General features: G+C 45.6%; 1 protein-coding gene across 8 annotated transcripts in view; it reads left to right on the forward strand.

Moving 5' to 3' along the window:
* Positions 1–26,745, forward strand: part of RASAL2 (RAS protein activator like 2) — a 138,215-nt gene that overhangs the window by 33,387 nt on the left and 78,083 nt on the right. For 2 of the 8 annotated variants that reach the window (XM_032446263.1, XM_032446265.1), the window contains exon 1: positions 8,961–10,243. The exons of 4 other annotated variants lie outside the window; for them this stretch is intronic. In XM_032446263.1, the coding sequence (XP_032302154.1) occupies positions 9,646–10,243 (598 nt within the window). In that variant the 5' untranslated portion in view covers positions 8,961–9,645. Of the gene's footprint in view, positions 1–8,958; positions 10,244–26,745 lie in introns of those variants that run through there. 2 more of the 8 variants (XM_032446262.1, XM_032446264.1) reach the window with 2 other exon arrangements.

A 26,745-nucleotide genomic window follows, 5' to 3' on the forward strand; every position in this document is an offset into this window, starting at 1 on the left:
TCTGGTGTGCATTGCTTGTAAGGGAGGAACCGAGAAGAAGGTTTGACAGGTTTGGTTAAAACATTAATATGTGCATTTAAAAAAGTGAAGAATAAAATAAAACAGTCGAAGCCTTATTGAACTCTTAAGGTGCTTTGTATAGGATTATCTTGAGGATTGTCTTCTTGTTAATTGCAGGAAATTATGTTCCTTGAGGGGTTTATATTTTAAGAAGATAAGCTCTGATTTATCCCTGATATTTTTTCCTCTTCTGTCCCATAGTTCATTCCATAGTAATAGCCACTTTTCTTCTGTTGGGATTTTTCATTATTATTTTAGACTGCTGGTAAAATGAAAGGATGTTGCTCCGTACAGCTCATAAAAGGAAAGGAGGCTGTGGTGAGGTGGGCTTGGCCTCTGTTCCCAGGTGTATGGGAGATTGGTAATCACAGCCTGAACCTCTGATTAACCAACTGAGGCAAGTGTGGGGTCAGCTGTGGGAGCACAGGTGAGAGTAATTTAGCTGTGCTCCTTGAAGGGGTGAAGCTTGACTCCACCTCCTCTAGACCTCATTTAAGGGCTGACCACAACTAAGGTAGCATCTCTTGGAGATCGCTCCTTGGTGGAGATTGCCTCAGTGGTTCCCAGCTGTTCTCTGTACTCTCCAGGAGTCACTTATGAACACCTGGGTTGCACTTTATGGTGCTCACCCTGTGCTTTAGGCCATGGCAATGGCTGCAGGACCCTCTGTGGAGGTGTCTCACTGACCCTGAGGTCTGAACTGAGTTAAACTGAGAGAGGAAATTGCACGCTGTCCAGGCAGCATGGCCAAGCTTGTACTAAGCTGATCTAGAGCTTCATCTCTATTTGTGGCATTCCTGTGAGATCTGACATTGGCATTATCCTGCTCCATCCCAACAAGGAGGGGACAGGAAGCAAAGGCCTTGTATTTAATCTGTCGTGGCAGTGGTGGGAATACCAAACTGGGAGGATTTCCTGACTGTTCTTGTTTTTTTGGAAAGGAGAAAACAGAACTTGACAACAAAAAAGCCCTTGTTCTCCTGGCGTCTTCCCTTGCTGCTCCATGCCATGTCTGTGCTCATCACCCACCCAGGCGGGACATTTCCAGGCTGCTTTTTGAAGATATTTATAAATAAGTCGAGCTCCATATGGTTTCTTTGCGGTTTGTTTTCTTGTTGTTCCCCAGATGATTTCTTTACCGTAAGTCATTTTAGTTGTGCATAATTGATCTGCTTGTGGCAACTTGTATCTAGCAAGGGAAGTCACAGATGCAGCTTGTGCTGCATTGGGGTGGAGAAAAGGGGATAAAAGAATGATCTGACAATAACCCGAGCAATGAAAGCTGCAGAGAGAAGCTTGTAAAAATCATGTCATAGAATGGCCTGGGTTGGAAAGGACCACAGTGATCATCCAGTTCCAACCCCCTGCTATGTGCAGGGTCACCAATCACCAGCCTAGGCTGCTCAGAGCCACATCCAGCCTGGCCTTGAATGCCTGCAGGGATGGGGCATCCACAGCCTCCTTGGATAACCAGTTCATACATTATAGCTTAGTTTTAATTTGTTCTGAAACAGTAAAAATAAGCGTGCTGTGTAACTTTTACGAACTATAGTAGGGTGGGGAATAGCAGGCAAAGATTTCTCTCTGCCCAGCAAAATCAAGCCTTGTTTTTATAGATAACAATAGATCAAGAAGGGCAAAGGTACTTTAAGTTGTATTTTTAGTAAGGAGGAGAAATGCTTTAGTGCTGCTCCTTCCCATACATTGTGGTTATGAACTGTGTACTTCAGTAGGCTTTGGAAAAATCAAACTTTCAGGCTCCATGTCTTCGATTCTTAGACTTTGTTTCCCAACATGAATGAGGTCAGTTCTACTTGTGGATGTTCCCACGTGCTTTGGGAAGGAAGGTGGAACAGGAATACATGGCTGGGTGTGTGCCACAGCCAGGGGTATCTGTGATGGAAATCTATCTGCTGTCTGTGGCATGGGGAGGGAGTGTGCTCCGAGCCCAAGATTAGGTTAATGCTGCATCATGGGCTTAAAAACCTGGAGAAGATAATGCTGCATTAATTCACACAGGCTTAATTTCTGCAGCACAACAGCAAAACACAACTAGTAATACTCCAAAAATATAACGGTGACTCAAAGAACTTTCTCCTTTTCCCCTCGTTCCCCCTCCTCCCCTCATTTCCTGCTCGGACACCCGAAGTCTGAAACTCAGAAGGGTTTTTGAATGGGATTTTATTTTTTTTCCCCATGCCTTCATTTAAAAAACAAAACAAAACCCTGTTTCTGAGGCTGTGACTCAGTGCTGCGGTGCCTATCTGCCTTGTGTCAGGATTCGGGCTGTCTGTGGGAAGCAGAATACATGCATACCCGAGGCGTGATGCAAGGTTTGAAATTGCCCCAAGTGCACTCGGAGCATCGCATGTGCAGATCGCACTGCGTCTGGCAGCCAGAGCCCCCCTGCTTTGCAGGGCCTCCTGCAGCTGCACAGGCATTTGGGTAACGAGGTAAACAGTAAATAGGGGAAGGCTGTCACATTCTAAAACTCCACTGCTGGTTTGGGGGGATTTCTTGTCTTAAGAGCCTATATTTAGATTTGGCAATGAGATTTATCGCATTAATCGGGGCATTGTTTGAACAAGGTCACCAATGTGTGCGTGTGTTTATCTCTGCTGAACTGGATTGCTTATTTGAAGTAGAAATACCTCCAAAAATATTATGCAGAGCTATTGAAAGCTCGTGTACTCCACTCCTGCAGCATGTGGTCCTTATTAGAAAATAGCTGCAATTATTCACGTTCAGTTTTGCAGATTTAAGTCCTGAGAGATTTAGCCATAAAGCAGCGGAGATTTGATTACATCCTGGTTTTATGTCTGACTGCTATACGAGTGTTTCGTATGTGTAAATCTTTTTATGAAGCACGGGCTGTGATATGTTACTAAGTGGAGACACATGAATGCTGTGCAGTTGGGATCCACGTGCTCGTTAGCCTGGTCTAGCTTCAGTGGTTGTTCATGCAGTTATAAAAGCCAGCCAAGCTTTGTGTGTTTTATTTACAGCAAATATTTGCTTTTGGTGTGGATGGTTTGAAGCTTCAGGATATGATTTCAGTGTCAGGTCTGATTGCAAGCAAGGATTCTGATCTACTTGGTAAGGATGGAACGCAGTTGACCAATGATACCTCATGGTCACAGCAGACACAGTAGCCAGTAACTTGTATTTATTCATTTTGTCACTAAAAACAAGCCCTGAAATATACTCACAGTGTTGTTTGCTTATTTGCACATCAAGAGTGCGTGGGAGAAGAGTAATTTATTGAAACTCTCCCATGAACTTGGTCGCTGCTGGTTGTTGGTAGGTAATTTCACTGACCTGGCAGTAATACACGCTGCAGGCAATTAATGGCTTCCTTTTGAAGCCTCCTCTGCTTGGTGCGATGGCTACAATAGTAGCATTGTGAGTTTATAATATGATGAAAGTTTAACATGGAACTCATGCACAGCTCTGATTTACTATCAATTGTTGCACTTTAGCTTGCTAGTTTTCATATATCATCTGGAAGGGCGATGATTTGGGTGTCATGGAAGGGCTGTGATGTGGTGGTCAGTCTGACAGGTACACCACCTTTTTCCTCCCCTTATCTTCAGTCAACCTATATTTGGATGCTAGAGCTGATAGGTCCTGGTTGGTTTGGTTTTTTGCAGTGGTCTGCACTGAGGATGTGGTCCTTGACAGGTATGTAAAAATAAAGGGTAAAAAGCTTGAATATATGTCTGCTATTTGAGCACCGTTTCCAAGGCCATTGTTGAGATGTTTGTGCATTAGCATGCTTAAATAATGTGATTACTTTTCCTCTTAGCTGCGTTAAGGCTGCACTTAGTTTGATTCATGCTGTGGCAGCATTGAGCAGTGCTGTGTTCTAGTAAAAAGGTTGCAAGGATAATTTTTTTTTTTCTTTAATGTTGACAAAAAGCCTAAACACTTCAATTCTAAAAGAACTGGGGGATGGGAAGGTAAATTTGCTTGTTGAAAAGCAGCACCATTAAAAACGTGAATCAGTGGGTTGCTTAAGGGGGTGATAAGCCCAACCTGTAGGCTTGAAGAAGTGGATGTCAGAGAGAGGATAAGAATGGTTGTTTTGTTTGTTTGGAAGGGTCAAAAGATGGACCTGCCAAAATTATCAGTGAAGTTAGTTAATGCTCTTATCTTCCTGAAATTCAGCATCGGTAGCTCAGAAGCATTTCCTCTTCCCTTTAAACCCTGTGTGTGTCAGTGGCTTCCCAGCATAGCACATGGATAAGCCCAGAGGAGCCAACCCTGCAGGGCAGCTGTCACCCATTGCTAAGGATTTCAGGCCTGTCCCCCCTGGAGACCTGTAGCTGCAGCTTTGTAAATTAGAGGCAAGTGCTTCCAGTCAACACCAATGGATCTTTTTGCTGTTCTTTCTGCACTGCAGAATAGTTGCCAGTATTTGCCTTCAGGTTATATGTTTGTTTATTTGCACCAGCACGTGTTACCAAAATACATGGCTGGCTTGGGGTGCTGTTGCTCACAGCTGTGTGTGGGCTTGCTATGTCTCTGCATGTGCTTGGCTGGCATCTACAGGTACATTATTTTTATGGCCCTAGAATCTTGGCATGAGCTTTGTTTTGTCGACAACAAAGAAGATTGCTTGTGAAATTAGAATCTGGCATCACCATTCTACAGGTTTATTCTTGATGTACTGAAATGGGATTTTCTTACTAACCTGCCACTGATCCAGAACCCAGCATCTTAGAAATTAGTATTATCAGTCTCTGCTCAATTTTCAGAGCTGTGGCAGCTTCTCATGCTGATCACGAGAACAGCATGGAAAAAGGAAGGCAGGAAACTTTCAAGTGGAGAGTTTAATAGAATCATAGAATGGCCTGAGTTGAAAAGGACCACAGTGAACATCCAGTTCCAACCCCCTGTTATGTGTAGGGTCAACAACCAGCAGCCAGGCGCCGAGAGCCACATCCAGCCTGGCCTGAATGCCTGCAGGGATGGGGCATCCACAGCCTCCTTGGGCAACATGTTCCAGTGCATCACCACCCTCTGGGTGGAAAAACTTCCTCCTAAGTTTGTATTAGCAGGGCAGTGGCAGGTGTTTTGCCAGGAGGTTGGAGGGCAGAGGTGTTCAGAGCCTTTTCATTACCTTCAGAAAGCAGAACCCCCTTCCTTCCCACCATGCAGATTTGAGCTGGTGGATATCCATCTTTTGCTGTAGCAGTCAGGTGCATGGGTGAGTGTGCTTCCAAGGAGAAGTGATGTTCACCTGCAGGAAATGTTGGTGGAATGGGGGGGGGAAACAGATGCATGTCAGTGATAGGGGATGGGAAGGGGATGTTAAGTCATTAATTACTAAGCCTTGCGTAAACGAAACTTAATAGTTTGAAAAGTCTGTAATTTAAAGGGAAGGAAAAATCTTTCGTCTTCTGCTGCACTGTTTAGCTAAATGTCAAACTGGATCATCTGGAAGAGTTTTGTGATGATTTATACTTTATATATTGATTACTTCTCCATGGACAGTGCCTGTGCAGTGAGCGCCGGGCTTGTGTTGAAGGGGAAAGGATCTAAAGGGACCCAGGCTGAAAAGTCAGGAGTGGCTGACCAGCCCAATCACTTCTAGGTAGTCTGGGGGCTGCAATGTGATTTGCTTCCCCATGCACTGAAGAACCCTGGTAGCTGGGAACGTAACCTGGAGTCTTCTCCAAAGACTTTCTGAACCTCTGTGGTTGTGATTTCAAGGAGAGGACTTGGTTGAGGTCCCAGGTGTGGAGAATGAGCCTTTATGGATGGCAGTAGGGTTTGCTGCTTTCTCTTCCTTCATTAGCGCTTTGCTCTGCCTACACCTCCCCCTCTTGGAAAATGTAGTAGAAAATGAGAAGCTGGTAAGTTTGTGCTCGGTCCAAAACTAATTTGAGATGGACTAGTTCAATCGTGGAAGGTTTCAATTCATCTTTTTCTGGGTGTAAGCTGTACTAAAGATGAACCTAAACGTTATGCATTAGCATGTGCCTTTATTTAAACATGAAGCAGCATTGAAAGTTAGTTTTTGTCATCAGAGACACGTTTTTCCCTCCAGCTGCTTGGCAATGCAGCTTGTGTTTTCAGTCTTGTTATTGTTATTAATTTTTAATTGGCTGCTGGTATTTATTAAACAAGGGATAGCGTGAGGGATCTCTGAGCTCCATGCAGCAGAGCTGTGTAGGGTTCTTGGAAAGCTGTATGATGGAGAGAGGACTTCCCACGCAGGAGGCCACTGCCAAAGAATTATCTTCGTATGCTCGGTGAGAACGTAATGCTGCTTGTGTCAGTTTGCTGTGAAATGTTGTTATAAATTTAGGCAAGATTGTTTACCCAATGTAATGCTAAAGCTGGAATACAGTTATATTTCAGTCTAGCAAATCTGCATTTTTGGCATAAATTACTTAGATATCTAGGAACAGTGAAATATATGCTGTTAAACATGTCAAATCAGATGATTAAATGACTTGATTGTTAGGAAGAAAATAGTAATTTTCTGAAAAGGCTTAATGAATGATGTGGCACAATGATCTGCAAGCATAGCAAAGGGGGGAAAAAAAACACCTTTCTTGAGGAAATTTGCCAGCCGAGGAGCATGTTTTTATGCAGTAGGTAATAAAAGCAGGAGTATGAGTGAAAATGTTCCAGCAAATTGACAAGCTCCTTTCTTCCAGTGCAGTTATTTTTCCTTGCTGGCAGCAGGGTGGGTGGCTCTGCGTGGTTTGTGACTCTGCTGTATGCCAGCAGTCACTGGGCAAGGTGATTGCTTTGTGATAGCTGACCGTGCTAATGCTTCTAAAGATAAGCTGCTGCTCTGAAACAACTTGAGTTCTCACATAAGAGCTGCGGATCAAGGAGAAAGCAGCTCTGTTACGTGGATTACCTTCTTGCATCTCACATGGTACTGAGATGCTGAAGCTGAGCGAGGCCAGATTTGACTGGGTGATGTTGGGTGAGAATAGAGGAAGGCTTTGTTTGGGCCTCGTCTTGGCTGTGATTGATGTGCAGGAGGAAGAAAGGGTCTGACCTGACTTGGAGCCCAAGCTAAAGTATTTGAGTTAACAGTTTAAGAATTGTCTTGTTTGTAGACTAAGCAAACTTGTGTGTCGGTGGTTTTACAGTAATAACGTGTGAACCTCACATGTCTTATTTAGAGCTCCTTATTCTGTGTATGTTCCATATTGAAGTACTGCCCAAGCCCTGGCTACACAGATAACACAGATTTAAAGTAGAAGTTCACTCATAAGGGGTTTTGCATGTTGTGACTCTGTAAATTGGTGCCCTGCTGGTCTCTGTATGTTCCCACTCTGGAGATGGGGGTGATCTGTGTAACAGGGCTGTGAAACAATCTTACTTTGTGGGTTCCCGCAGGGATCACCACTGGCTGCATGCGAAGGTCAGCGTCCCACCTCAGCTTTCCTTCTGTCCATGCTGCTGTGAGCCTGAAGTCCTGCATTAGGATAATGTTGCTATAATTGGTGGTAGACTGCCTGATCCGAGTCATTGATGTTGGTCATACCCAATCCTCTGGTCTCACAAGTTCTTTGTTGCAAAAAACACGCTTGATGTCAGTGCTCAGCTCAGTGGCTGCTACAAAACATGCTGGAAATCTGCAGCAAACAGATCCTGGGAAGACTTCAGCTACTGCACCAGCTGTCTGTGTTGTCCTCTCCTGCCCTTGTGTGCTCCCAAAAGTTGGTGCAGATGTGCTAGTGGAAACCTTGTGCAAGTCTTGCAGGGCTGACCAGAAACCTATCCCACATTCTCAGTTTTCTCTGCAGATTGTGGCTTGTGCCATTAAAATGAACCACAGCGTCATCTGTCAGATTTACTTACTCTTATTTCTAAAGTTCCATAAAGCCTGTTTTACCAGACTGGCTAATTCAAAGCATTTGTTCAAAGCTCTGCTGCTGCTTTTGTGACCACAGGCTCTACGAGAAAACCAAGATTCACTGCTGGAAGTCAGTGACCGAGTAACAGCAGGAATAGCCTAAGTCTGGGTGTTCAACACTGTCTTTGCCTCAGCACCAAGGGCTTTCCATCTCATCGTCATGCTGGGCACACTCAGCCTTGTGCCTCTGGGAGAATCCTTACCCTGTATGGAAACTGCAGCAAAGCTTTTGTTTAGGTATGTGTTACCATTAAGGGCCTGTGCTGAGCAGCACAACTTCCAATGGAGAAGGAGAGTCAGCTTCAGTGGTTTTGATGCAGAATTTGTAATGCAGTGTCTCGGCTTCAAATAGCCTCCATGTGGTGACACCCTCTTTGATACACATACAAAAGTAAGGAAGTTTTGCATCTGCAGCTGTCAGGAGTGTACTTTGGCTGATGAATGCTGTCAAAGCTTAAAGGCAGGATCCCATAGCGGGTCAGTTAAGCTTTATTGGTCTGCCAGAGCAGATTATCATTTTATTTAACCAGAGAAGTGGTTTTCATTGTTACTTGATTGCCAAGGGTCTGTCAGCATTTCCATTATAAACCTCCTATTTTCAGGGATTTTAGTAGACTTGAGATTTAAGTGTTCTGGTCTAAAACTTGGCAAGCATGATCTGAGTTCACCAGCAGCTATTTTCTTTATGAGATTTTAAAGCAGTCAGCTGTTTCTTAAATTGTAGAGAAGGCGAGGGGATTTTTTTCCCTTCTCTATTAAGCAGATTGGAGCATTTTGTCCACCCTTATTCCAACCAGATGTATGAAAGTAAAGAAGGGGGGGGGGGGAGAAAGACAGATACTCTTTATCGTGTTCTGTTGGCTGGAGGATAATGCCTCAAGGCTTTCCCAACCTCTGCTCCAGTGCAGGATGGTTGAAGTCCCACCCACCCGCTGCTCTTTCTCCTCCCCTTTACTTATTTGCCTTTGGTGTATTTACACTCTCACTATATTAAGTTGCAGCATTCCTTCTCCTTACTCCATTCCTCGCCTTTGCTCTGTGAAGCTTCCAGCACCCAATTGTGATGACTCTGAGTATTTTACTCCTCTCTAAAAGGAAACTCTGGGGTGATGCGAGGTGCTTGTGGTAAATATAAACTCTAAGGATTGCCTTTATGTTGTGTCTTGCTCTATTTGATGTACATTGCTACTTAACTGAAGAACATAATGTGCATGGCTCCTCAGCAGAACATTGCAATTTGAACACTTTTTTGGGGACTTTGCTGTCACCCTAAAGCTGTGACTCTACTTTCACATTCTTTTTTTTCTCTTTTGTTTAACCAAATCTTTAATGTCTACCAAACGAAAAAGTGAAGTGTGATTGGTGCAGATCAGCACTGTGGGTTTTCATGGCTGGGCTCTTTTAGTCATTTCCTGAGAGCTCGGTGCAGAGCTGCAACAATGCAGGAAGCAGCAGCAGGCGTAGCGAGGCTGAGTGTATGGTTGGAGAGCAGCTTGCTGTAGGTGAGGGCTTGTCCTCCTTGCTGAGATGTAGGAATTGCTGGGATTGATGCTCTGGCTCATCAGGAAGAACCTCTGCTATCCTTCAGTCACAGCAGTGAAGATGATTTGGGCATTAAAATGCTGAGCCAGAAACTACAGCTATGTGACTCCTGAGTGATGAGTGATGCAAGTTAAGATCTGGAATTCAAGAGCTGGAAGATGAGTGCTTTTAAAAAGTATTACAGTCTCTCTCCCAGGACCTTTAGAAGGTCTTTGTCAGAACAGGATGCTGGCGCTGCTGCCTTGAAGGACTATCATTGGTACCACCAAATAAGAAGCAAGAAGGTGAGCAAACAAACAGCTTTGGAACCAGACAAAGCACTTGGAGCGTACAGGTGGCAAACGCATCCCCGTATTCCCTGGAGGATAAGCAAAAGAGCACACTCTGGCAGCCTTAGAGGGGAAGGTAACAATTCGAGTCTTGACAAGAGTTCTGCAAGCATGGATGCTACCAGCGCCGAGGATCTCCACCAAGACTCAACGGAGATGCTCTTCCAGGCAAGGACCAGATCACTGCGGGTTCCCTTCAACCGTTCCCTGTCTGAACCTGTGCCGCAATCTGCACACAGGAGTGCCAAGCCCTTTCTGCAGTCAGTACGCTCTGTGGATGGTGAGCAGCACAGCTATTTTGTCCGTGGCATCTTCTCAACTCTCTCAAGTGGCTTTTCAAAGATAATGAATCGAAGAGGGGAGCAGCCCCCCAGTGAGGCACTGGAGGAGTGGAGAACAGACAATAGGCAAATTGACCCGTGCACAGGTAATAGACTGTGTTCTGTTAAGTTCTGTTTGTGTTACAGGTGTGTATAGTTATTTTACATGTCGTGTCATAGTTGTTCAAACCGGTTTTGAACTTTGCTGTTTGGTAACATAAGATTTGCAACCTTCTGCTGTTCTGCCTTAATTAAAGAAAAAGACGGGGGGGGGGGGGAAGGCCTTTCCTGATAGAGAAGTGGCGTGATGTTTTGGCATGCGCTTAAAAACCTGAAGGTCCCGTTAAAACAGATGTCTCTGGAGGAAGCAGAAGCATTTCTCTCCAAAATGAACTGTGTGTGTGGTGCATACAGTCCTGTGAGCACAGCAGCCTCAGAGGAGTAGTTGTGTGCTGATGGATGTATCAAGCCTGCTACTGTAGATGAAGTACTAGGAGAAGAGAGAGGGAAATAAAGTGGTCTTTTATCCAGTGTGCAAGGCAGTGGAATGGATCTAGTTCCTCATACCAGATTCACAGTTTTACAGTCAATCAGCTAAATTGATGTCTGCTCTCTGTTAGATGCCAAGGGCAGCAGTGTTACAGAGGTTTAGCCAGCTGGGATTGAGGTCAGCAAGATGCCAGTCTGAGATTCCATTTAAATCTGCCCTGCTGTTAACAACACTCATCAAGCAGGAAAAAAATAGATGTAATAAAAATGGGAGAAAGGGAGAAATTCTGTTCTCTTGGTCTTCCATGGAGCTTTCTAGTGGGATGCCAGCCTGATCTGAGTGACCAAGGAGGTGCTGGGGGAGGGGAGCAAGGCCTTCCTCCTCTCCAAAACCTCTGTGCTCTCCAGAGTCCTCCAGATTATCATATTAAAACCTGGTAACATCTGGACCTACTTGAAACTGCTGGACGAGCCATCCTTATTAAGAAAACAATAAGTAAGTCAGCTTGCTGTTATTATTTGTCCACACAGGTAGTGGGTCTGAGTGATGGTGGTGTCATTTACAGGCTGTGTTTGGTATTGGGAGCAGCCTTGTTGGTTTACAATGCAAAACAAGCATAGAGCAGCAGCACTGAAGGATTATCTCCATCAGTCTCCTAGGGTTTGTTTGAAGTCGCTGCATGTGTTCATTGCTTTGTATTCTTCCAGTACCTCACTCAGGTGGAATTTGGCTTGTCAGTACTTGTGAAATACATGGGGAAAAAATGAAGAGACGGTGCTACTTTGCTTCTGAACGCATCTCGTTAAGGGGTTGGTTTGGCTCCTCCTGTTGTTGAGACCTCCTGAGAAACTGGCATTACTGCAAGCTGCTCTGTTGCTTTGGACAGTTGGTTTGGTCTCTGCCACCATGTATTTATCAGCAAGCTATTTTGGGAAGGTGTTCTATATGACAGAAGTATTTTGGATTAAACACTTGCAATCTTTAAAGGGCAGCACATGCTGTAGTTCCTTTTTCACACTGTTCTGGTGCTGTGTTGGAACAAATGGTTCTCTAATCATTCCTAAATGCTGGTCAGTTAAGTTGTTGGGGTGCTCATGGAAAGTAAAGGGCAGAGAAGGGTTATATGTGAGAGGACATTGCACTGTAAATGTGTTGGTTGTGGGAAGGCTTTTGGGGTTAGCTCCAAGTGGTTTTACAGAGGGACTCTCAGCTCAGGAACTGAGAAACAACAATGGGACCTGAGATTAAAAGTCAAACTGTCTCAGGGGAGGAAGTCATAGCCAGGAAGGTGCTTGGGGAAACAAGGTTGTGCTGTCGTCACCTGCAGAGCTGCCTCAAACAGGCCCTGCTCAGGGAGGGTTAGCATCTGCTCTTCAAGCAAACAGCAGCTGAGGTTTGAGAGAACTCATTCACCCCGTAAGACATGCTGCTGTGTGGGTTATATAGTCATGGGACAGCTAATCCCCTGTCATGGGATGCCTTCTTCCTGAAGGAAGCTTGAGTTCATAGGGCCTGTGGGCTCAGCCTGCCTTAGCCACCCTGAGGCCTGGTGGCAAACTGGGGAGTTCTGGGGGCTCAAGGCTGGGTCTGAGGGGAGAACCTGCAGGTAGAAGTGGGAAAAGCAATGTAACCTGTATGCATGTTCTTCACCTGCAACCTGGGTGCTCAGAAGTACTGAGCTCTTCTACCAAACGCCACACAGGCTGAGTTCTGTGGGGCAGATTGTCCTCAAGCAGTGCTGGTGCTTGGATGGCCTGAAGGCATCTTCCCATGCCTGCAGTTCTGTGAAAGGAAAAATGCAAGAAAACTGATTGCTTCCCTGTACAGGAGACAGAATTTGGGAATCCTCAGGCTGACAAAGCCTGCAGTCTGCCCAGACTTGTGACTTGCCAACAGATAGTGTGAGGCATAAGGCTTCTCCAAAGTGTGCAAGCAGCTTAGCTTGGAAGGGCTCAATCAGAAGTCTCCCAGGAAACATCTGTTTGGAGGAGGAGAAATCCTGTCCAAGGAGAACCCTTCACGTGCTGCTGAATGCCCAGTGTGAGCAGCATGCTTTGGCATTGAACCAGAAGAACCTGGAGCCATGCTTTCTGTCTCCTGTCCAAGGAGCCAAGCCCTTTACTTACCAACTTCATTACAAGCATTTCCACTTTCTACTGAAATAGTTACAGATTATCAACTCTATAAAAGAAATTGAAAGCTTCCTTCTAAAGCATGCCTGTCCTCTTGCATTCTGCTTTAGCTCTGTGCCAGAACTGCAAAGGCTGGGATCTCTGCGTTACTGCTTTGCTACTGAGCTCTGTAAACCTGGGGAAGAGCAGCTCCCTTTTGCAAGGAATGGTTACCTCCCAAAAGGGGACCGGTTGCTTTTTTGGCAACTTGAATAGGGAAGTGGGATTTGAAAAAAAAATATATATCTGGATAAATATTTTCCACTTGGTCTCACAGTCTAGGAAGCGTGTTCAGACACTGCTTCATCTCTTCTTGGCTGCACATTCCCCTCCTGGGGAATGAAAGGATGCTGAACCTGGGGAGAGCTGCTCCTCGGGGCTTTGCTTTGGTATGGGGCACCCTGCTGCCCATCTTAGAGTAACTGTGTATGGAAGGAGCTATGCAGGCTCAGAGCCTTGGACCTGAGGGTTGTCAGTGAGCTGTTGCTCTCTATTTTATTTCTATGTATTGCCAATGACCCTTTAACGACCCTAAACACTGTTAAGAGTGGATTTATGAGCAGCTTCCCAGATAACGTTTATTTCACCGTTTCTTCTTATCTGAATTTCAGAGCAGTGCAGGTTTAATTGGAGATTGATGACAAAATGATTCGTCAGTAGAATCAATTATCTGTATCTCAACTTGTGGGAGGGTTTCTTGTATTTGATGTGCATTTGGCTTCCCATGGGCACTGTGTTGTTAAGGCTTTTGTAACGATGCTTCCTGCAGAATTATTTCCTTTGCTTTTTTCACTTGTATGATGATATGTTTAAGTCTTACCACTTTGATGTCATGCTTTAATTCATTTTGGAGGGGTTCTTGTGTCTAGAGTCGGAGAGCGTAGTCTACATCCTTTCTGTTCTGGAGTTGTTCTTTTTTTATATAACTCAAGAGTTACTCAAGCTTGGTGCTCTTCATTAAGTTCTCTACAGTCTAGAGTCATTAAATATCGTGTTTTTATCTTCCCTTATAAACCGGCTTAGAGGGAACCTGTATTTTCACACTTGGTTTAAAGCCAAGCTGTTCCATTTTTTGTCAGCTATTTGAAACTGTATGAAATAGGAATTCAGTATTTATTGCTCACTGGGGCAGCTTTTCTGTTTTCAAGTTTTTAGAAGCACTTTCTCCTTTTAGAAGTGCCTCTACTGACTCATGTTCCTCCACCCCCGAATCTCTTTCCCTATTAAGTAGTTTATTTTGGTGGGGTTTTTATTAGGGAACTTTTACACAATTAAGCTTGTGCTGTAATACGTCCATTTAAGTGCCGTGTAAATGTCAGTTTATCTATGTTCCCATGTGTTTTGTTGCATGCTTTAGTCTTTATGTTTAAAGTCATTAACCTTTAATTGGCAGAACAGATTCAGAACATCACAGAGGGGTGAGGCTCACAAGGGAGCATTCCTGGCACTTTGCAGCTTTGAACGCTATTTCACCACTGTTCCCAAGTGGTTTTGATCTCGACCCAAGCCTGGTTCATCACGGGCATGGTATCATTTATTGTGGGTGATAGACTAATGCTATGCAGATGAATGTTTATGGTCACAACGGAAAATAATTAGCGGTGATATCTGATGCTAATAAAATTTCTCATCTGGTGCTAATTATGCTTAACAAAGGGTGTCTCTAAGCAGGTAGTAGCCCTCATTTCAGCTTTGACTGTTGATTTCTCATTCTTCTTAATGCCAGACCGTTCTTTTCTGAAGCCAAAACTCAACGTCTGCTGGAATGAATGAGGACATTTGTATTTGTGGGAGCTATTTTCTGACTCATGAAATCATGATGGGGGAATGGCAGAGTCTCACATTCCAGGTTGCTTTTTTTTTGTTGCTTTTGTGGTCTGTGGGACTGCCAGGGTGTTGTAGTTTGTGTGCAGAGCAGGCTGACAGCTGGAGCTTGCAATATTATCTCTGATTACCTCGATAATCAGAAATTATCACGTGGGAATTAATTATCTGTGGAAGTGGTAATTTTGTCCTAGAGACGTCTAGTCCTCTGGATTTCCTTTTCAGGGAGGTAGGGCTTGCTTGCTTAGAAACAGTCAAGGAGTGGGAGTATGGGGATATGGAGAAAGAGCTCTCAGAAGTTAAGGGTTTGGTGGGAGAATCTTTGCCTTAGTGCTCAGAAAGGGGAGCTATATCCCATGGCTCAGCTATCCTGGGGAACTCTGAGGTTCTGCAGTCCTAGATATAGGAGCCTTAACTCTCAGAGACACTTGGATTCTGTGGCTGCAGGGTAAGTTCTGTTGAGGAGAAATCATCCTCAGGCAAAGCTCCTTGCTTTGCCTTTCTATAGCTGCTGCCTGTAATGGAGCTTGGCGTGAGATGAGAATTGCCTGTGTGCCTGAACAACCAGAGCTTCCTTTGGAGTTTATTTTAAGAAAAGAAAGGGTCACCATGCCTAGGAAATATTCATTTTAGGCCTTTGCTTCGTTTCTCCAAGTGATGGAATACATTTGTACTGCTAACAGCGCCTGATTTAGGACTCAAAGCAATGGCACGTCAGATGTAAACAAACACGCACAAGATTCTGTGCCCTTATTTATAGCATTACTTGATTGCTTGTTCTAACTAATTAATTAGTGTTATTTACCCTTCTGCTTTCTGTACTGGTACTGTGGTAGTTATTCAAAAGGCTCTTTAGACTCTTCTAGAATAAATACTTCATAGTCTTGTTAAACATCACTTGTTTCGGAGGAAGCTGTTTACATAAATAACAAGCTAATGCATGAACCTCTTGACATGTTAGCATTGAAACCAACTGTCCCCCGTGTGGTTTTTGTTCTTGCATGAGGGAGGCTGAAGGTAGACATCTGGTGCTTTGTGGGCAGGAGAGTTCTGTGCAGGCTGCTGGTTTGAGTGGGATTTAAAAATGCTGCGTACAGAGAGGGTGAAAAAGAAACCATTGAAATAATGAGTTTTTCAAAGAAGCTTATGTTTAGGGAGCAGGCATTCTCTGCCTTTATTCCCCGTGGGGAATCTGCTGTTCATTTTAGTGGATGCATTTGGTATAGGAGCATCCCTCTCAAAAGCTGCCGTGTGAAAAGTGATGCAGAAAGGAGTTGGGTTCTTAATAGGACATGAGAGCAGGTAGTGAGCAAGTGCATTTCTCCAGTTCAAATGCATGTGAGTCTCTCAGCTGTTGTAGGCACTGATGCTGTCTATTGGCTTGAGAAGCAGGGGGTGAAAGTTATGTGTTGGTTTATTGTTTCTTTGCTTTGAGTGAGGCTTGAATCTCATTCTTGAGACTTTGCAAAGCTCTCAGGTTCTCCTCTTCCTCCTTCTGTTCTCAGTGCAAACAAACCCCTCTTTTTAGAAGGTGAAATGCAAGGAGCTGCACTGCACTAAGTCCACTGTAAGTGATGAGCAGGGCCTAGTCCTTAATTTTGTCTCGCGTTAGCTGGTTTTATATGGCTTGTAGGAACAGAAGGGCTTTCCTGCATCACATCTTCAAAATACTCGCAGGTGTAATCTTAATATCTTCTGAGGTTATCATACATGGTTGTGATGATGGTAGGGTCAGACATGTTCTTGCATCTCACTCCTCCTCAGCTGAATGACTTTAGGTTGCAGTGTTCTTCCCATTGTGTCCATGATTTATGATCATTTTTCACAGGAAAAGTGCAGGCCCTTTTTGTGTAGTCACTTCTGAGACTGATTTTCTAACAGCCGGTGAGTGACAGGGATGCTCTGACATGTGGTTTTGATGAATTACTGCGGAAACATCTGCCAGCTTTTGATCCTTGCCATGTGTTTGCATCCTCCTCATGGCTTCCATCAGCTCTGGCTGCACTAGTACCTAAGAAATGGTTTTGTCACGACTCTGAATCTTCAGACCGGGGCTGCTGAGCTCTGTGTTAGTGCAGGCCTCTGGCTGTGCTGCTGTGGCCATAGGTTTCCTGTCAGCCCAACTGTATCCTGATTAAAAACACAAGCATGGTTTCAGCCACCAACGTCTTGAAATGACAGTCCTTTCCTTTGTGTGGCTTCCTGTTGATCTGCTGAGCCTTCGTATAATCAGAACAGAGGTGAAGTTTTGGAGAATAAATGGTAGAGAACTGCAATAAGCACCATGAACCAGCTGCCAGGGAGCAATGTGGCCTGTCTGTTCTGTCTGTCTGTTGGTTTTCACACTTGTGACCACGACTTCCCCCCCAGCCATGTGTCACTGTCACGTGCAGGGCTGGCTCCTTCTCACCACCCTGTGAGATGAGCAGAGTGAAGAGCCCTTCCATCCAGAGGGCTCATGGAATGTGCATGGAAAGGATTGCTTTCCCATTCTGCTGATTTGAGCTGAGAGGTGTTAAGTATTAGGGGTATCTCTCACTATTAAAGCCTAACCTAAAGGAAATGGCTGAGCTATTTACCCCAGTACCCCAGAAGAGTATGCAGGGTAGTACTATATATAACACATGTGGAAAGGGCAAACCAGTCGTTGTCAGTAAAATGCTGTGCAGAGTTGTCTCTCTTGCACCAAGAGGAAGAAATGTCCTGTATGCATCCCAAACCAGGTGGGTGCCCTGCTTATGAGCTCCTCGGGTGATCATTAGGTGCACAAGTGAGCATCCCTGCCTCCAACTCAGCTCTGCCCCTGTCTGATGCAGTGCTTGTGACTCCTTTTCCTCCTCTTCATGCAGATGTGTGGCTGCAGCAGCCCTGTTATAGCTGTACCAACGAGGTAATTCCAGCAGCTAGGAGCTCCCCACAGGCAGCCACAGAATCTGCCCAAGGAGCTGTATGTGATGAGAGGTTGTTACCTTATGCAAGGATGTGCTCTAGTAGCTGCAGAAGGGAAGATGTTCTTTCCAGGAAATATATATGCATTTCTTTCTTCATTGTAAGGTTTCTTCTGAACTTTCCACGAATGCTCCGTGCTTATGACCAGAAGTGAAGGCCCATACGTGTGATTTCTCTAATAGAGAAACTGATGTTTGTGCTGCACCCCCAAACAATGCTATTGTGTGTGTATGCAGTGCTTTGAATGTTGTGAGTACAACAGCTCAGCTGCATGGTGCGGCCTTTGTACACAGACCTCCCCCAGCTTTATGCTCACACTGTAGCAGCTGTCATTTCTACCTCCAGGCTTGTGTGTCTCCAATGTGCTGAGACAAAAAGAGACCAAGTCTGCAGACAGAAGGCGACATGGGTCCAGCTGGTGCACTGATGGTATTTGATTCAAATAGCTTGTGCTCAATGGGGGATTGCGTGGTTGTTTAGATGCAGGTGTATTTATCTTAATGGCAGTCCTCCAGGTAGGTGTGCTGTGTGTGAACAGACCCCGGCCTCAGAAATGAAAGCTGCAAGTGCAAGAGGAGGGGAAAAAAGTTGTCTCAAGGGACTTGTGACTTAGCAGGTCACACGTTTCTGAGTCCTCAAATGCATGGAGGGAAAATGTGACAGCCCAGAGCCTGTCCCCAGCAGCCCAGCCTGAATTAAAAACACACATAGCAATCTCTGCTCTGAATAGCTCCTGCATGGCTGTGTAATTTGAAAGAGAAATGCTTTCGGGGTGATGATGGGTTTTGTCTACATCTGTAATGTCTCATTTGTCTGCGGATGCCCAGCAGCCTTCGCTTTGTTTATTCAAAGATGAGCAAACATGAAACTGAATGTTCTTTTCAGTGATCGGTGGAGATCAATGTGGAAAATGTTGGTCCTTATGAGATATATATGCACACGTACGTGTGTTGTGCAAGGTTTGCTGGGTGGGTTGCTCCTAAACATACAGCTTGACTCCTTAAGAGCAGAGGATTTGCAAAGAGGCGGTTGTAGCTCAGGGACAGTGGAGTGTGGTCACTGATGGGTAAAATGAAATTCCTGCTTGCATTTTAATGGACTTAAATCACATGAGACTTTAGGCTTATTATTTCTTCTTTTTCATTATGGTGTCTAGTTGCTCCAGGGCTGGCAAAACTGGGTAACAAAATATCATTTTTTGTTATTGAAGAGGATTTTACACAGCAAAGGAGCGTGCATTATCATTGTTAGTCGCTGCCAGCAGAACAAACAGTACTGCTCTGTAGATGTGGCGGGGAAAGCAGAGCTCCAAGTTTTTGGCAAACCGAGTAGAAAGGAGGAAATGAGCAAGATGCCATGCATGGTTTTTATCACCAGAGGTTTGCAAAAAGTTAGACATCCGCTGGGGGCTGGGGATGGGGTACCATGCTGCTCCAGGGATGCCTGCAGCTGCCTTAATGCTCCCAGCAATGAGCTGTGCCCAGCCAGCTCTCCTTGGTTGTCTATGAAGGGTGTTCAGATGTGTTGTGAGCACTCTGGCTTCATGCTGCCAGCCTGGGGTCTGCCTGCCTCACCTGCAGGAGGAGTGGAGGGCAGTGAACATGCCAAGCTGTTTTATAATATGATAGAAAATACTGGCGCTTGGGTTTCTGCCCCCTGTTTTCTTTTGTTATATCACTAAGTGGATGTTTGTGTCTGTTTATGCTCTCATTCCGTGAGTGTTTTGAAATCTCATTGTACTCGGTGATGGAAAATTGGCTGCCTGGTAAAGGCATGTTAAGGACGGCTATCTACAGTAGCTGGAAGGAAATGCTTCTCAAGGTATTGTCCGAGTTGGTTCTCGCAGGGTCCCTGGGGGATGTGAACTTTCCTTACCTTCTCCACCCATCTTCTGGCAGCAGGGAGAATTCCTAGTATTGCTCTTTAAAATGAGGAGGGTAAATCCACGCTGCCCTGTAGTTGTTTCCCCGTAGAAGTGCTGTGGATTTCAGCAGTAACTCATAAACCACTCTGTTGATCATTCACACTGGGGGGAATCCCACAAAGCAGTGAAGTGAAGCAGATCTCCAAACTGGATGAAAACCATCACGTTCAAGTAGAAATTCCCTTTTCCCTCCCAGTCTGGTCGGATTTGCTGTTACAAAATGCAGTTGCACAGCAGGGCAGCTAATTAGATGTTATCAGGACTGTTTTGGAGAGGTTGTGACCTATAAATTTCTGTTTAGTGTTGCTGTAGGAAAGAAATTTTTTGCTCACCAAGACCTTCAAGCATTTTGGGGATGAGCAGCAGAGGTTTTACCCTGCTAAAAGGGGATTTTTGTGGGGGCTTTGGGATGCCCATTTGGAAAACATATGGGGAAGAGTGCATATTTGTGCTTAAGTTGTTCATGGCATTAGTGCTCAGCATCAGGGAAATGAGCAGCCAGAGGTTGAGTTCTTGCATGCTGGGTGTGTTGCAGGCACTGGGGATGGAACAGGAGTGATGTGGGCGCTGTGATGGGAGCTTTGGTAGGAGGACGTGGGGTTCCCTTTCCCTTTGGGCAGCCTATCCTGCCTGAGAAGGAACGTGTTACAAGGAAGGAAAACCCACTGGGCCTAAGAATACCTGAAATACTGCACCCCAGCTACAGATCCCCTTTAATTAGCTAGACAGTCATCAAAGGATGCATTAATCACACTCGTTTGCGTTTCCAGCAGCACAGTAAACCTGCTCCGCCTGCTTTGATGCTGTCAGGATCTCTGCTCCCAGCACCAAGGTGTCCCACTGAGCTGCCTGTACCAGCACCTCCCCTGGCACTGGGCTCTCCTGGCACCTGCAGCTTCTCTGCTCTGGCATTGCTATTTCTCCTGCTGGTGTTTCTCTTCTGCTTTCCTCCAGCATGACTTCTGCAAAGGTGTTATTAAAGAGAAGGGATTTCAGCAGTCCTGATACTGCTTTGAGAAATCAGTTTTGGGGCTGAGATTGTTCGGATCAGTGGCAGTGGATGAATGGATGCCTCATTTTTGTTTCTTTTGAAGGAAAGCTGTAGGCTGCATGGCTTAACACAGTCTGCATGTGCTCACATGTGTGCCTAGCTTTGACCACAGGTACACTATAATCTCGTGCAACCAAAAAATAAGTAGGAACTGAAAAGTCTTTGCTTTTAAATTGGTTTTCCTTTTTCAATTGCTTTGTTTCCTTTTTCCAAAGCTGCCTTGGGCCAAGTCCTTTTTAGGTTCAGAATGCTTCTCCTTATCCTCCTTCCTGCACTGCTATGGGCCGGCTGCAAGGAATAAAGATGCAAAGGCAACCAGAGCAGGCTGCTTGATACTGGAGAGACTGTGAGGTTGAGATTAGGGTGGGTGAGAATAAGCATTACAGACAGCAGAACGGGGGAAGGGTGTTGAGCTGGGTAAGAAAAAGATCTTACATTAATTAAGAGACTGCAGATTTTTTTTTCCCTCCCAAGAATAATTAACTTTTCTGCTGTTCTTCATTTCCCACTTCCTAAAGCTCTCACGAAAGCTTCTCCTTGCTTTAGGGAGAAGTGTCACTTGAGAATCTTCTCAGAACTTGGCAGCTTGGTAATAAGGGCATGTAATCTTTTATAATCCTCTCTTCAGGTTCGTAATATCCATTTCTGTTTTGAGGTTCCAAAGCGTTTTGTAGGCCAAGTGGGATTTAACTGAGAGAAACACACGCTTAATATTCAGGAGCAAAGACTCCTGGACAAAGAATAAGCACTGAATGAGAAGGAAGGAAAACCTGCTCAGTATTGCAGGCAGGGTCACACCAATGGTTTTAAGTGGCCACAGGAGGTTTGCAGGCCTGACTACCCTGGGAACCAAGCTTTTTTTTCCATAGAGTGCAGCTTCTCTGCAGGTGATGTCATGGGAGTGCCCAAGCCCTACAAGGAGCTGTCTGTCTGCAGGCTGGGCTGAGCCCAGAGCACACCTTTATGTTTCATAAGGTTCCCACCAGGATCATGTTGTGTTTCCTGGTGCCACCCATTGGTGTGTGTCGATGACCATGTGCTTTGGGGTCCTGGCATGGATCCATCAGAGAAGGTGCTAACTTGTCTCAGCACACACATCATCCATGCTGCCTCTCACAGACCTGGTGTGATGTATGAGAAAAGGAGCAGAGGGCAGAGGCAAGGCTTAATTACCCTCCGCAAGGTTAGTGATCAGCTGTGTGGAGTCTAAGAGGCTTAGAGCAGCTCAGCACTGTTCAAGCTAATTGGCAGCTTTAAACTGCTATTAAGAGCTTCCACACCTTTTGCACAGTGACAGCAAACTGGTGTGGCTTTCTGCTTTCTAATCAGAATTACCCTGCCAGACCAATTTTAGCTTTATGCCTAATTTTGCTTTTGCTGCTAGCTCCTTAGCTCTCAATTTTAGTACTTTGCAAACTGTTGGCGCACTCAGCATCTGTTAACTGAACAACTCTTAAGATTATAAGACTTGTGGTTTCTTTTTTGGAACATCTCCATGACTTTTTTCCTTTATAGGAGGAAAATCTCAGTGAAATCTCAGATCTTATGGCTGTGTCCTCGTGGCCAAACTGCATTTGAGGTCCAGGGCTTGTGCTGAGGCTCTGGTGCTGGGGAAACTCATTAGGGGCTGAAGGTGGAATCACTGTGGTAGTGCAGGTCTGGGGAGGGTTTGGTTTTGAGTTGTGTGATGTTGAGTTGTGATGGTGGAAGGAGAGTGGAAATCTGTGCCTGATCACTGCCACTCAATAAAGGAGTAGCAGAAAGTTAATGGGATACCACTGCAGGTTTCTTAATGCTAGAAGTTAATCCTTCTAGATCTTGTAAAAGAATTTATGCCAAATGTGTTGGAATGTGAGAAAGTCATAGTGCTGATCTCAAGTTCTGCCAGTTCCTAAAATACCTTTTTTCATCTGCTTAAACCTTTTACAGCTTTATTCTGCATGAAATGGATTTTCCAGGTAGTGCTTTGGCTGTGCCCAGTTGGTGGGAGAGCTTTTGTGATCCCTGAAATCTGGTGGTTTTGCTAAGCTTTCCTTGCCTCCTACCTCTTGATATTAGGTTTCCCTAGAAGAATTTGGGCTCTTCTACTTGCAGCTGCTGGAGGAAAGCAACTGCATTGAGCTGAATCAAGGGTTTGCCTGTGTACTGAAGGTTGCTGCATGCGGCTATTAAATATACCAGAGAATTCACACTGGATGTTTCCCTCTAAATCACATCCTACACAAACAGCGTGCTTCTCTAAAGGGTCTGCTCCTGCTTTCTGCACTTAAAATAACCCCTCCTTCACTGCAGAGGCCTTCCACCTGCTGTGAAAGCGTAGGTGGTGCTTCACTGTGTCAAAGCTGTGCTACAGTGACAGAGATGGGGAAGTGAGCCATGCTCCATCTCACAGTAACTCAGATGTTTCCTAGAAAACCTGCAGCCGCTGCCCATGCTGTGATTTCAAGTAAATGGACCAAACCAAGTTTCGTTTCTCTAACGTGTCCTGGTCATCAGGAGGAGCAGTTGCCCCTAAGTGCCTTGTTTTCTCTTGCTCAGTAGCACCTGAGTCTCTGGTTTACACACATAGCATGTGCTGATTTCTTTTGTAATTCTGCCTGGTTAGACATGAGTACTGTGTTTGGTGAGGACATCATAGTGGCTGTCTGCTTGGGGATGAGCATCCTTGCCTTCTCCCAGCATAGTCTCTACCATTAGATGGGAAGGTACATGCGGTCTGAGTCGCAAGCATGACCATGAGGCATCACTTCAAGCTAGGAGTTGAGCTTGGTGAAATAGGAAGTGCAAATAAATACATGCAGCTTTTGTTTACAGGAGATAAAGCGGAATTGCCAGGTCATGCCTTTCCTAGCAGCCCTCAGTGCGTGCCATCAGGTCGCCTGTCCCCTTGCACTGAGTAGGGCTGCTCTGGGGCCTGGCCTTGTTCTCAAATTCTCTGCTTTAGATCCAGACCCTGCAGACCTTCATCTGATGTTGTATAACAGTCTGAAATAGTCACAGATACATGACGTGTAACTGTGTGTAACTTTGCTGTTTATTTTGACTTGCTTTGGTAATTCTTCCTGCAGAAATCCTGCCTTTCTACCAAGTGTAGGTTTAAGGAACATGATGCATTGAGACACAGCACATTTCCCTTCCTGCCATCTCTCTCCATTGAATCACTACCTTCATCACCTTCTAGAGATGGGACAGGTTCAGTTAGAGCCTCTTAATTGTTCCTTGTCTGTCAGGAAACTTCACATCAGTAGCAATTGAAGCTTCATCTCCTGTTCAGCAGCCTGATAAACATCCCTGCTGATGATTATTCAACTTGAGCTGCCTGCCCATGTGGATCTGTGTGGCTCTGAGTCCTGCTCTCAGACTCCAGCATTCACCTACTGCTCTCTTGAGTCTGGTCTCTATGGCAAGTACATAAACCATCATGGAAACACTGACACAAGGTGGGTAGACCTGTTGTCAGGAGGTGTTAAGGCTCCTTCTAATCTTCTGTGCATTCAACCTTGGCTGCTCCATTAGTTACTCAGCTGCTTGGCAGCTCTGTGCTGGAAACATGAGGAGCAGAATACAGACCCTAATAAAGTCGATGAACATTTGGCAAGTACTTCAGTAAGCCCTCGGTTTCACCACAGGAAGAGCTTGGCTCAGAAAAGGGGCTTTGACTCATGCCAGGGGTGCTCTTGTCATCGCTGGGATGGAGGTTTGCTTTGCTGTGTTTATTGATAGCAGGAAGAGTGCTTTTTGGCAAAAGAGCCCAAAGATGTGAATTACGTCATTTTGTTGCTTTTAGTGTTAATTTTTGGCCCGGTTTTTGCAAATTCTGTCTTTTTTACTTCTGAAGATAAGATGCCCCCCCTTCTGGTAGTGGCAGAGCTTATATAAATTGCTTTATCCCTCTCTATAGGATCTGCCTGGCACTGGCTCCTTCTTTCCATCTTCTTCTCCCAGCACCAATCAGCACCTCTTTTTGATACACATTTGCAATGTGACTGTTCCTTCCCCCCTGCATTTTTTTCTTCTTTATAAACTCTGTAGTTAATAATAAGGTACAAGTTGTCATTTGGCTGAGAGAATGGGAGCTTTGTGGATATTTATAACGTGCCTAATGGCGTTTCAGAGCCCTGAGGAAAAACGACATGGTTTCAGCTCTTCAGCTGTGTTGGATGTGGCAGGCAGTGGTGCTACTCAGTTCAGCAGGGACAGAGAAGGGGATTTCTTCCAAGCTGTTATTTAATTGATATTAGCATTTGAAGGCACGTGAGGCATGATCTTCCATCCTGTGTGTAGTTTAACTGATATTGCCTTCCTGAATGTGCCTTTGTAGTGTTGCAGGAGGAGAAGGGTTGCATCAGATCTGAGCAATGCATCGCTCGGCAGTGCTTGCACACCCAGGTGTGTGGCTGCATGAACCCATCCCACCCAAACACCTGCAGACCCAGAGCTCTCAGGTGCTCCTCCTGCATCACTTCTAATACACTCATCAGTGAGTTGTCCTTCAATATCCAAGCTTGTATGAACCAATAATGTCATATGAGATGAAAGAGAATGACCCCAAGGTGAGAAATCAGCCTTATAGGTCATTAGTGGCAGAGACTGGTGAGTTTTATTGCATTCACAGTGGGGCCAAGAATATAAAGTGAAAACCAAAGATGAACAACCCCGGAAAACAAAATGGGGTTTGTGAAGCAACCAAGCGTGTACGTGATACTGTGCAAAGTCCCCATGAGTTTCAGTCTGAACTTGAAAAGTATTTCAGAGTAAGGTTTGAAGCTACAGCTGTTGGCAGAGATAGGCTGCTGGGCAGGGGAGGATTGAAATAGGGTAGGGAGGCTGCTAGGTATGAGTGCATTGAAGCTTGTGGTTGTTGCAGGCAGCTTCCTTGTGCATTCAGCTCCCTGTGGGTTGCAAGATGGGCTTCCAGCATCAGAGAGGGGAGCGGACTGGAGGTACTCAATGCTTTGGACAGCCATTTACCATCAGTCCCTGCTTTGTTGAGGAAGGCAGCCTCGGTCAGCCTTTAGGGGCTCCAAGCTATGTCCTGGCATGCGTTTGGAAGGCCGCTAACACACAAGATATTAAGGTTGCGGCATGCTCCAGCAGTGACTGACAGCTCCAGACACCGAGGTGGCACGCTGTGCTGCCAGCAGTCTGCAGAACGCTCCTGCAGCACCGCCAGCCTGCTTGGCAGGGAGCCGAGGTTGGCCTGCTGCACCTCATGACTCAGTGAAGTCCGGGAGCTGTTGTTGCAGTTGGAAGAAGCCATTCTGTTCTTTAATCCTTCTGTGCAGCCCATAGATCGATCGGACGGATTGGTGCCAAAGCCTCTAGTTAGTAGAAATCATAATGCAAAAGTCTTTCTGGGTCTGGGCAAGCTGTGTGTGTAGTAGGCTGTGTGCTGGAGCTGGTGGGTCAGAAGGGTTTCTTAGTAGCAGCCCCAAAGCAGGTTGCTCCCTTACTGCACTACTCCATCCCCTTTCCCTGATCTTGTGCTTCTCTACCCAAAGGTAGAGATCTGGGCTTTGCATTTGTTGCACACTCCTGGCATCCCTCCTTCTCCTGCACGGTCCCCCCTGACAGCAAGGAAACAAAGAGGGATTTCAGTTCTATTGTTATTCAGAGCCACCCGTTCCGTGCGTTTTCCTGCTTAAAGGTATTGGATTGCAGTGCTTCAGGTAATCTTCTGAGTGACCACAAAAATCTTAATGCAAAATCCTAATGCAACATCAGCTGGGAACTACGTACCGAGAGCTGCTTTGCAGCCTAATTCTCCAGCTTTCTAAGCAGGCCCTGAGACAAAGCTGCTGCGCGTAGGTGGAGAGCACGGAGATGTCGCAGCTCCGTTAATAACGAGGTGGGACTTGGAACCAGCGCTCTGCGGGGAGCGGAGCACTCGGGGGAGGGAGGGTTCCTCGCTGCCCTGCCGCTTGCAGGCGGCGGGTGCCTGAGGATTCACTGGCCTCTAGTGGTGAATGCGTGCAGGCATCGTCCTCAGCCGTATGTGAACACTGTGAAGCTCTTAGAGCAGGATCTCAACATTTGGTTTGCCTTATGGGTTCTTAAAGTATGTGGGGGGCCGCTGGCTTCCTGCAGAGCGAGTCTGAGCTCCTGGTAGGGCAGCACTGCTTTGTGTACCCCCTGGCAGTAGCTCAGCAAGCTGCAGTGCTGGGTGAGAGCTGCCTGGCTTGCAGTTGGTGTGCCCAGCT

This window comes from Coturnix japonica, chromosome 8 (genome assembly GCF_001577835.2).
Source record: "Coturnix japonica isolate 7356 chromosome 8, Coturnix japonica 2.1, whole genome shotgun sequence".
Lineage (NCBI taxonomy): Eukaryota > Metazoa > Chordata > Aves > Galliformes > Phasianidae > Coturnix > Coturnix japonica.